General features: G+C 53.5%; 2 protein-coding genes across 2 annotated transcripts; one reads left to right on the top strand and one right to left on the bottom strand.

Moving 5' to 3' along the window:
• Positions 1-1265: 1265 nt before the first annotated feature.
• LOC129147952 (histone H4) lies at positions 1266-1648 on the bottom strand. The gene has a single exon (XM_054711939.1). The coding sequence runs from the start codon at positions 1631-1633 to the stop codon at positions 1322-1324; it is 312 nt and encodes a 103-aa protein (XP_054567914.1). The 5' UTR covers positions 1634-1648; the 3' UTR covers positions 1266-1321.
• A 3351-nt stretch (positions 1649-4999) lies between these two features.
• On the top strand, positions 5000-5635 carry H1-1 (H1.1 linker histone, cluster member). Its single transcript, XM_008147060.3, has one exon. It carries the CDS (start codon positions 5000-5002, stop codon positions 5633-5635), a length of 636 nt encoding a protein of 211 aa, XP_008145282.2.
• Positions 5636-11436: the final 5801 nt, after the last annotated feature.

Genomic DNA, 11436 nt, shown 5'->3' on the forward strand with positions numbered 1-11436 from the left:
TGCATTCCGGTAGCGGGGAGGTGATCGACCATTAAAAACAATGATGGTGCCCTCGCTGGTTTCGCTCAGTGGATAGAGCGTCGGCCTGGGGACTGAACGGTCCCATCCCCAGTGTGGGGCCTGCAGGGGGCAGCCGATCTATGATTCTCCTCATTGTTTCTCTCTCCTCCCTCTCAGAAAGTCAATAAAAATACTTATTTAAAAAGAATGACGGTAAGGAACATTTTCAAAGACGCAGACTATTTTTAAATGAGTCTATTGTTCACAGTATTACATATGTCCCTCTTCTCCCCCCCATTGACCTCCTCCCCCCCGCCCCCCCCCCCCAGGCTTTTACCACCCTGTTGTCTGCGCCCATGAGTTATGCAAACATGCATATAAGGTCCTAAGATGCAGACTATTAAAAAAGCGATGTGTTGATCTAAGGACGTCCATACTGTGTTTAAACGGCCCATGATTTAAAAGGGGAGGGGGGTCCGGGGAAACATTGGGGCTCACAGCCGGTTAAGAGCGGAGCCTGTGACCGCAGAGCTCGTACCCAAGTGCAGAGGCCGCAGGTCCGGGAAGTAACCGGTTAGCGACCCGCGTTAGGACACTGACCGCTCCGTCTCTTCTATGGAATTTACAAACTGCTTAGCCTGGGGCTCAAGGGGGGGCCGGCGTGAGAAGGTCCGGACCTAAGCAAGGCCTCGTGATATTTAAACCTGAGTCCACCCGGTTTGTCGGGGAAATGGGGGTGACGACACAGCCCGAAGCCTGGGTGGAGAAGGACGAGTGCAAAGTATGTCAATCCTTCGTGACGTCGCCAGGGCACATGCAGTTGGAATAGCGAAGGCTTTGCTGGAGATGTCGGACCGACCTGACTCCCCTGGGGCGGGGAGGGGGGGTGGCTGCAGCCTCGCAGACCCGCCATTTGCAGAGACATTTAACTCTTGGACCAGGAACTAGGCCAGCGAACTGCAAACTGCTCCCCAACCAGGCGTCTCTTTCCTTGATCCTCTTACCGGGTACAAAGAAGTGGTGGTGTCCCTGCCAGAAACACCCTAAGTATCCTAAAACTTTCAGTTCGTACCCCTCCCGCTGGCTTCTTCCTATCACCCCCAGAAGCCGCCAATCCCTTCAAATGGGCCCAGGTCGCCGCCCCCGGAGCCTTGTGCAGACTGCCGGAGCCCACATCGAGCCTTAAAATCCCCGACATCAAACCCGAGAAAACGTGTCCACCGAAACACGAGCACGACAGCCGCGCTCAGCTCTTCCGAGAGGGAGTGGGCGGCCCTGAAAAGGGCCTTTGGTTTCGCTGCAGGAGCCGGTCGCTGGAGGCTCAGCCGCCGAAGCCGTAGAGGGTGCGGCCCTGGCGCTTGAGCGCGTACACCACGTCCATGGCCGTGACCGTCTTGCGCTTGGCGTGCTCCGTGTAGGTGACGGCGTCGCGGATCACGTTCTCCAGGAACACCTTGAGCACCCCGCGCGTCTCCTCGTAGATGAGCCCGGAGATGCGCTTGACGCCGCCGCGCCGCGCCAGGCGCCGGATGGCGGGCTTGGTGATGCCCTGGATGTTGTCGCGCAGCACCTTGCGGTGGCGCTTGGCGCCGCCCTTGCCCAGGCCCTTCCCGCCTTTGCCGCGTCCGGACATGGCTTTGCAAGTAGAGAAGCAGGAGCAAGTGGCGGGGAGGGAAAGAGCTCGTTCTTATATAATCCGCCACCCTTCCCCCCCCCACCCCCCGCTCCCTCAGCCGATGTAGTGATTGGACGGCGCGCTGGCGGGAAATGTGACGTCACTGCTCCGCCCTTGATCCCTCCTCCAAACCCGGGTACTCGCGGGGGACGGGGGAGGGGAGAGCCGGAGCCCCGCATGGATGAGTGTTGACGGGTCTTTAACTGCAGTTACTCTAAGGAGCCCTGAGGGAACTCAAGGTTCCGAAAGATATTTCAAGCAGGAAAGACAACAGGAAAAGGTCATTTGACAGTAAATTTTGGTGAGAATGCCAAGCTCACAGGTAGAAATGGAAGTTCAGTCAATGACAAGCCTGCCTTTGAGATTTGGGCCGCATTAACCCTTGGAATGCCACTGTCTCCCAGGTCCCTCAAACTGTGGCTTCTAATTAGGACTTAAGTGAAGACCAGCACTGATATTAGCATTGGGGCGGGCCAGGCAGTGTTCATACGGTGCAGAACCCGGATGTACCCGTGTGCGCTTTAACTCCCGAGCCCTTGGACACTTGTATTAACCCACTGCGGGGCAGGTAGTGTTCTTCCAGCCCTTTGCTGCAAAAGGTGGGCGGCTCTGAAAAGAGCCTTTGGGAGAGAGGGGAAGAGGTTTGAGCATCAGGCCCGCTCCCCGCGGATGCGGCGCGCGAGCTGGATGTCCTTGGGCATGATGGTGACGCGCTTGGCGTGGATGGCGCACAGGTTGGTGTCCTCGAACAGCCCCACCAGGTAGGCCTCGCACGCCTCCTGCAGCGCCATCACGGCCGAGCTCTGGAAGCGCAGGTCGGTCTTGAAGTCCTGCGCGATCTCGCGCACCAGGCGCTGGAACGGCAGCTTGCGGATCAGCAGCTCCGTGGACTTCTGGTAGCGCCGGATCTCGCGCAGCGCCACGGTGCCGGGCCGGTAGCGGTGCGGCTTCTTCACGCCGCCCGTGGCCGGCGCGCTCTTGCGGGCCGCCTTGGTGGCCAGCTGCTTGCGGGGCGCCTTCCCGCCCGTGGACTTGCGCGCCGTCTGCTTGGTCCGAGCCATGACCAATCGAGCGTGAAAACAGGCAAAGGTTTGTGGAATGTGTCTCCTGGAACCACTGCTGGTATTTATAGGACGTAATGTGCAGCGATTGGGTGGGGAAAATGTTTAGATATGACGTTTCAGGTTCTGATAGGGGTATATTGAAGCTTTTCAACAATGGTGCAGTTTGATTTTTTTTACTTTTGTTCTCCACCGCATCCGATTTTCATAATCTGAATTCAAAGCTTTGAGCATTATATCGTTATAAAAGTGCAAGCATTGGCTTCAATGGTACTACAGCTTTTTAATTCTGTATATTTCTCTGGTTCTTGGGGAAGGAAATATTGCCGCCACCACCACCTCCCCCCCACCACTCCATCCCACCCCGACTCCCGCCCATACCCGTTGCATAGATCAGGCAAGTTTCTGTAACCTTTTGACTGAAGGACTTCTTTAAACCTACAAAAACAGTAAATCACAGTAGCTTTCACAGAAATGGCCCCTGTAACCAGGCCCCTTTTGTTAGGTGTTTGTGTTCTGCGTCCTACGCTTGGATTTTCTGAAACGCATGTTTCCTAAAACCTAGAGTACCTTCCGCTGGTGCAAAAAAACTGTGACGTCCAGCACCAAACTGGATACACAGCGCCCGGGCCCAACCATTGGCTTTTGGACCCTAAGGAGAACTACTTAACAATTTCAAGACCTCACCTTTTACTTATTAATTTCTTTTCAATCTTGAAATATGCAAACGTGGCTCCTTTTTTTCACTAGGATGAGGGAGACCAGGTTGTAGTGTATTTTGATTAGCTGAGTCCATGACGGCGAACAGCCACGTAGTAAGCGGACCCTGGCATCCCTCGTTTGCATAAGTAAAGGCTCCTTAGCCTAAAAGACTTAGTTTAGTATTTCCACTTTAAAAGCTTCCTTTGATTACCATTTGACTTATCGCCCCCTCCCCCCCCAATTAGATTTCTTTACATCTTTCCAAAAATACTCACATAGACCCAGTCTTGGAGAAATACTTATACCTGTCATTATAGGTGACTATCCTTCAACTGTCCTCTCCGAAATTCTTAGAAACTATGTGATGCCTTTAAAAAAGAAAGACTCTCCGATGGTGGAGGTAGAAACGGTGGTAAAGAAGACGGAGGCAATGTGTTTGGGACCCTGACAGGAGTGGCTGCCACCTATGAACAAATCCCTACGTTGCTAAGGAAACGGGGAAACGCAGGGTGGCAGTGGAGACGGACCGGTTTGAGAACCGCAGCAGCGCGCGCGCGGGGACATGACGTCACTGCCCTGGTTTCCCGCCGCCGGCAGCGTCGGGCATTAGCATTGTAAATGCCTTTAACCGCTTTTAGGGTCTCAGACAAGAGAAGGAAGTTTGCGCTAATTGTCCCCCCCGGGGTGTGTCTTTTCACTTTCAAACTCACAGGAACCCCACCCCCCACGGTGCGCGGGCGGGAAGCGCGCGGTCCCCCGGGTACTCGCCGACGCCTCGGAGCTGGGTGTTGAGTTTGGACACATGTGGAATGGCGATGCTGACAGCGAACCCAGGCCGTACACGTTAGCGCGTGGTTGGGGTGCGTTGTAAGCGTTCAAAGGCCCGTGACACGGGGGAAGTGCATTGAGCTGCACGAGTCGCTGGCAGAGGAGGTCTCCCCACGTCCCGCTGGGGTGTTCACGGAGGTGCCAGCGACCCCTGTGGTGCCCACCGCTCGCCAACCCAGGTCCCGTCGCCCTCCGGCGGTGCGGGGAAAGGCAGTGGCAGGGGTGAGACCTGCTCCCCAGCCCGCGCTTCCCCTCCCTCCCTCCCTCCCTCCCCAGCCATCCATGTCAGCCCCTCACCTTCACTGCGGACCGGAGAGCTGCGTCCCCAACATCCTCCAGGCGGAAGTCCCGAGGTTCTGATGTGACTTCCTCGCTTACCAACGGGCCCCCCCTAACCCCCTCCCGGGCCCTCCTCCCCCAAATAAAATCCTATTTTTTCTTAAGAAGTGGCACTGCGACGTTTAAGGGGCTGCAGAGCCCGGCCCTCCCCTGTCCTGTATTTCCGTCTCCCGGGGGTGACCGTGCTGTCCCGGAGCCGGGGCGCGCGGCAGGGACCGGGGGCCGAAGGCTGCGGGGGCGGGGGCCCCACGCCGAGCCGACAGGGGGCGCAGGCGGCGGCGCGCACCAATCACAGCGCGGCCCGCCCTTATAAATACGCGGCGCCCCCCGGCCCGGGGCGTCCTCCGGCCTCTCGGGTTCCCTGCAGTTGGCTCGGTCGCTCCCCGCTCCCACCATGTCCGAGACGGCACCCCCGGCCCCCTCGGCCTCCACCGCCCCCGAGAAGCCCTCGGCCGGCAAGAAGGCGAAGAAGCCGGCGAAGGCGGCGGCCACCGCCAGGAAGAAGCCCGCGGGGCCCTCGGTCTCCGAGCTGCTGGTCCAGGCGGTCGCCGCCTCCAAGGAGCGCAGCGGCGTGTCGCTGGCCGCGCTCAAGAAGGCGCTGGCGGCCGCGGGCTACGACGTGGACAAGAACAACAGCCGCATCAAGCTGGGCCTCAAGAGCCTGGTGAGCAAGGGCACCCTGCTGCAGACCAAGGGCACCGGCGCCTCGGGCTCCTTCAAGCTCAACAAGAAGGCGGCCTCCGGCGAGGCCAAGCCCAGCGCCGCGAAGGTCAAGGCCACGGGCGCTGCTAAGAAACCCAAGAAGCCCGCGGGCGCCGCCGCCAAGAAGGCTGTCAAGACTCCGAAGAAGGCCAAGAAGCCGGCGGTGGCCAAGAAGGCTGCCAGGAGCCCCAAGAAGCCCAAGGCGGTGAAGCCCAAGAAGGTGGCCAAGAGCCCGGCCAAGGCCGTGAGGCCCAAAGCGGCCAAGGCCAAGGTGGCCAAGCCCAAAGCCGCGGCCAAGGCCAAGAAGGCGGCGCCCAAGAAGAAGTAGGTCCGGTTGGAACCTGGTTCCTAGCACCCAACGGCTCTTTTAAGAGCCACCCACCTGCTCTGGAAGGAGCTTGCAAGTGCGCGGGCCTCGGGCTCGTCGTGAGGCCTGAGCCCCAAAGGCAACGTCGGAGCCCCGGCAAGTGCTCGCGGGGAGCCCAGTTACTGGAATGTGCTGGTTCCCGAGGATTTAACCTGCAGCGGGACTTGGGGAAACACTGGTCCTGTGTTTTCACCTGAGGTTTTCATTGGGCCGACCTTGATGTCCCACACCCCAAGCTAGTCAGTCACCGGTGGGAACCACCCGTAACCGCGACCAGAACCCCTGGCCCATCCCTGGCTGGTGTGGCTCAGTGGGTGGAGCGGGGGCCTGAGGACGGAAAGGTCGCGGATTCCATTCTGGCTCAGGGCACAAGCCCGGGCTGTGGGTTCGGTTCCCGCCAGGAGGGGGCGTGCAGGAAGCAGCCGGCCAATCTCTGTCTCTGAAATCAAGAAAAACATTTTAAAAGGAGAATCTGGCCCAGGCTGGGAGGGCTCCCTTTTGCTGAAGCGGCCTTCTCCGAAGTTGGGAGATGCTTTTGGGGCGTCCAGTGAACCTAAGGCTCCGCGTCTGCCTCCACAGCCCAAGTGGCAGGCGAGCTGGAGTGGCCGTGGGTCACCTGTGTGTCCGGCGCCCGCACACCGCCCTCCGGCCCTGGCGGGTTGGCTGGCTGCGCCCCCAGCTTCTAGCCGCGGTCCGGATACCGGAGCTCAGCTGCAAGGGGGCGAAAAAGCCAAACCCCCAAAGCCCTTCCCCGGCTTTCCTTCTGGAGAAACAGCTGCCCAGGTCGGGTCATAATTCTAGGATCCAGAATGCACTGTCTTTTTTCCACATCCAAGAGCAATCAGTATTTGATGAGCCAGGTTTCCTCACTGTTCCTTAAATTCATTTGTTTGTTAATACATTTTTATTGATTTCAGAGAGGGAGAGAGAGAAACATCAATGATGAGAGAGACTCCTTGATCCGCTGCCTCCTGCACGCCCCACACTGGGGATGGGGCCCGGAACTCGGGCCTGTGCCCTGATCGGGAATCGAACCCTGACCTCCTGGTTCATAGGTGGACGCTCAACCACTGAGCCACACCAGCCGGACTGCTCTGTCTCTTAACAAAACCTTGAGAAAATCTTTTCAAGTCAAGTCATCTTGTAAAAAAGTGTCCTTCACGTGGGGTAGCGATGATAACCCACTGTTAAGGATTGAGGTTTCCGTTGACCACTCCTGACCATGGTGCGTCGGAAAGAGAGTTCTAGTGCGGAAGTTGCTAGAGGAGAGCACACTTTGATTTTCAGTTGCTTGCTGCTGACAGGCCCTGAAAACAGCTCTCCTCTCCCGCCAGCCCTTCCGGGGAGGCCTCATTCATTTCTGCAAGTCCACAGCGTGAAGAATTTATCTCATTCCTTCACTCCCTTTCTCTAGGTTTCTTGCTCACGTGACTGACTATGCACGTCTCTGAATTCCCACGTAAAGGGTTCGCTTTAAGTTGGGATGTCCGTCTTTCTCTTGTCCCATTGCTTTTCTTACGTATTATAGAAAAATTACCCTTACATTTATCTCCTGTGCGGTCGTTCGTTTTCTAATTTGGGGGATTTTTCCCCCCTATATTTTCTTTGTCTATGATGTAGTTTCCACTTATATGTATTACACAGTATATATCACAACTCATTAAATGTATGTACTTTCACCATGTTTCCTTCCTCCCTCCTGCTTTAAAAAGAACAGCCGTGTGACACACAACCCTTCGATGTTCTGTGGAATCTTGGTCCTTCACCTGGGCCACCCGGGCGTGGCTGCCACAGGCACTAAGCAGTTGTCTTCACCGGTGACCCTCAATATTGGCCTTTAAAAAACCCCTGGATGAAAACGCACCCGGGAGCCTGGGTTTTAGGGGATAGCGTCCCATCCTCCTCGTGTGGGAAGCCATCCAGACACACGCCACGTGACTCGAACGAATGCCCGTGTCTTTGCATGTGCAGTCCCATCAGGGCCCTGGCAACCCCAGGAGATAGAATTAATGTTCAGATGGAAGGAAGGAATGGAGGGCGGGCTCTCAGGCCTTAAGCGGGGCACCCCGGCGCCTGCGTACAGAGATGGCTCCTTGCTCTGGAGCTGGGTAGGGAGAGTGTGGATCTCGGTGAAATATCGGGGTCCTTCGCTGCCCCTGACAGCCCGAGAACCAAGGAAGCAGGCCAATTTGTTCCTCAACGAGCCATCCTTGTTCCTTCCGACACGTTCATTCTACTTTTAAGTTATTGCTTGTCAGCAATTCAACCTCCTTATGGGGTCGCCTTTCGGTCCCCACCCTGAGCACAGGGCTTGCCTGGCGTTGTGTGGGCCGATCTGCCTCCAGGAGTTCCACATCGCCTCTATTTACTTATTTATTTATCATTAATCCTCACCCGGGGTTTCTATTGATTTTCAGAGAGAGTGAAAGATAGAGGGAAAGAGATAGAAATATCGATGTGAGAAAAACGTATCGATTGGTTGCCTCCTGCACGCGCCCCCACCAGGGAGGAACGTGCAACCTGGGCATGTTGTGCCCTTGGCGGGAAAGAAACCGTGACCCCCTAGTTCATGGGTCAACACTCAACCACTGAGCCACGTGGGCCGGGTGTGGCTCAGATTATTCATCAACGGGTCAGTGGCTAAAAGACTCACCGCTAGTTTGGTTTTTCAGTTCTTTTGTGCAACCTTCCCCCCCCTTCCCCGCCCCAATCTCAAATCATGTCAAACATGCTGGGTGGGACTTGGGCCTCCTGACCTCGGTCACCCCACCAGTCACCCCAGGACGTCTGGAAATCAAAGCTCTGAATCCTGCGAAGGAGGATAGAGAGGATGAGGCTCAGACTGACCCCTGTGGTATTTTTACAGTCAATATACACTGAGTGGCCAGATTATTATGACCCCCCCCCCCATCAGTACTTTGTTGGGCCACCTTTTGCCTTCAATACTGCGGCGATTCTTCTTGGCATTGACTCCACGAGATGTTGAAAGGTGATGCGAGGAATCTGACACCTGATGAACAGCACTGTCCAGTTCTGTGAGATTTTGATGGTTGTGGAACAGCTGCCTGATGTCTCTTTTAACTCAGTCCCACAAACGCTCAATTGGATTGAGATCTGGTGATTGTGGGGGCCACCTAAGCAAGGTAACGTCTCCCTCATGTTCTTGAAACCACTCCTGCACAATACGAGCGCCGTGGCATGGCGCATTGTCTTGTTGGAAGAAGCCATCTCCATTGGGATACGCCACCAACAAGATAGGATGTGTTGGTGTCCCTCGTTTGGGCGTCATAACACCGGGGTTCCTTTTCCCAGCCTTACAAAGGGTTCAGCATTCTGGAGAAAGGGGTTTCGCGTAGATGCTTAAAGAGTCCGAAGACGAAAGATAGTTTTGAGAGGCATTGGGGGCAGAGGAGCTTCAGCTGAAGGAGCTAGAAGACTCCTTCCTTGACTCAGGACCCTGCTTTTAATAACACCATTTGTCCCAAGGCAAGGTGTATATATACACTTCAAAGGGTAGACTACAGAAGCATTATCAGTTTGGGGAATAGCCTACAGCTGTTCAGGTGTTTGGCCCACAGGAGGCAATAAGATGCCCTGAGCTGTCTGGCAGCAGACAATCATCCTATTCAGGTTTGGGGGAAGTGCCGTTTAGCCGTTTCCAACAGGTAAACTACATGTGTGGCTCACCCTTGTTGAGCCGCCCAAGTCCCATCAACCTTTTGACGGAACTCTTGTAATTATTACAAGCTGGAATTGGTTCTCGGCATCTCCCTTTTCGATTTTTTAAATTTAAGAAGAATGTATGTTTTAAAATTTTTAAATTCAATGGAAAGGGCAGAGTTCTATCAAGTCCCTTTAAATTGCTGTCAGGCATTAAAGGAATTAGCCTGCAGTCAGTTTCTTTCTGGGCCAACAGTTCTTTGAGTCCCAATTTCAATGTCCAATACTTCGTTCTGTGTACATGTCAGCAATGATATTTCAGTTCTGGATGGTGGACAAATGGTGGCAATGCAGGTCCGACCTTCTCTGGTTGGTCCTGAGCAACCTGCAGCGACGCACAGCTGCTGACTGCTAGTATGGCAAGGTGTCTTCACCATCTTCATTTATGGACTGTTTATCTTCTTGTCTTGGGCCACTGCTTTTCTGTGGCTGGAGTAGTCTGGTCAGTTCTGCTCCGGGATCCGTTGTTGCAGGAATCCACATGGTCTTGGAGGAGTTTTCTGGAAATATACAAGCATATTCTCGACCAAAGGTTAATAAAGGAATCTTTTCTATAAATTAGACTTGGGATCCTTTTTCATTTTTACCCAAACAATTTTCTTTTGGCCTATTTTGACACCCTGTATGTTTTCCTGGGTGTCTCGCTGTTAGCATTACAAATGAAAAATAACCTTCAAAGTAAAAAATTTTCTTGATGTAATTTACAGGATATTTCTCCTTACAGGATATTATTCTACTATCTCCCTCCCCATTTTTTAAATTTAAATATGAGGAGGTTTTTGGAAATTTTACAAAGTCTTGATAACTTTTATTTTTAATTTTTTGCACAGAAATATGACTGCTTTGGATTCATTGCATGTTAAGCAATTTTACTATGAGATGAACCTTCAATAAAAATTTTAGTTAATACTTCAGGAGCAGGTTTTTGTCCAGTACATTTAAGTTGCTATGAATATTTACCTATTTCAATTAGCCAATTTAAATTAATCCAAAATAAGGTTTATTTTTTTTACTTTCACTTGTCCTAGGTTATGGGCAATAAATAACAATTAAACTTCTGCAATTAATCTTTAAGTAACTTCACATAAACTTTGTCAGAGAGACAAGAACACAAATAACTTAAGTTAGTTTAAGAGGCCAAATATATTAACTTGCAACTACAGTTCTTAAGATGTTTGAAGAAAACCTGTATTTATTTCCATCCAAAATAATTTTCAGGCTACAGAGAGTTTCATTTAAAAATCTTTGCCTTTCTTCTTCTTTTTTTTTTTCTCATTTGAAATTTTATTTTATTTTAAATTTCTTTATTGATTAAGGTGTCACATATTTGTCCTCATCCCCCCATTCCCATCCCACACCCCTCCCCACGGATGACCCCAACCCCCCTGTTGTCCTTAACCATTGGTTAGGCTCTTATGCATGCACACAAGTCCTTTGGTTGATCTCTCCACCCTACCCTCACCTTCCCCTACCCTCCCTCTGCGGCCCGACAGTCCGATCGATGCCTCCTTGTTTCTGGGTCTGTTCTTGTTCATCAGTCTATGTTGTTCATCATTTCCTCTAGATGAGTGAGATCATGTGTTACTAGAAATATACTTATAAGAGCCGAATGTGAGACGAGCAATAATAGTTATGCTGACAGGCAAATGAATCAGTCTGTAGTGAGTTTCTTTCTGGACCAACAGTTCTTTTGAGACCCAATTTCAACGTCCACCAGTTCCTTATGTGTACATGTCAGCACTGACTTTTCAGCTCTGGATGGTGGACAAATGGTGGTAATGCAGGTCCGACTCCCTTTGGTTTGGTCTCGCCCGGACCCAGGGGCACGGCCTCACCCGGACTCAGGGGCACGCGGCCTCACCCAGACCTGGGACCCAGCATCACCCGGGCTCCGGGGCGCGTGGCCTCACCCAAACCCAGAGGCGCATGGCCTCACCCAGACCCAGGTACACGCGGCCTCACCCGGACCTGGGATCCAGCCTCACCTGGACCCAGGGGCACGTGGCCTCACCTGGACCCGGGCTCCAGCCTCACCCGGATCC

Source organism: Eptesicus fuscus, chromosome 22 (genome assembly GCF_027574615.1).
Source record: "Eptesicus fuscus isolate TK198812 chromosome 22, DD_ASM_mEF_20220401, whole genome shotgun sequence".
Classification (NCBI taxonomy): domain Eukaryota; kingdom Metazoa; phylum Chordata; class Mammalia; order Chiroptera; family Vespertilionidae; genus Eptesicus; species Eptesicus fuscus.

Bases quoted from the DNA above. Each gene is read 5' to 3' on its own strand.
- H1-1 (XM_008147060.3), top strand. From the start codon at position 5,000: ATGTCCGAGACGGCACCCCCGGCCCCCTCGGCCTCCACCGCCCCCGAG.
- LOC129147952 (XM_054711939.1), bottom strand. From the start codon at position 1,633: ATGTCCGGACGCGGCAAAGGCGGGAAGGGCCTGGGCAAGGGCGGCGCC.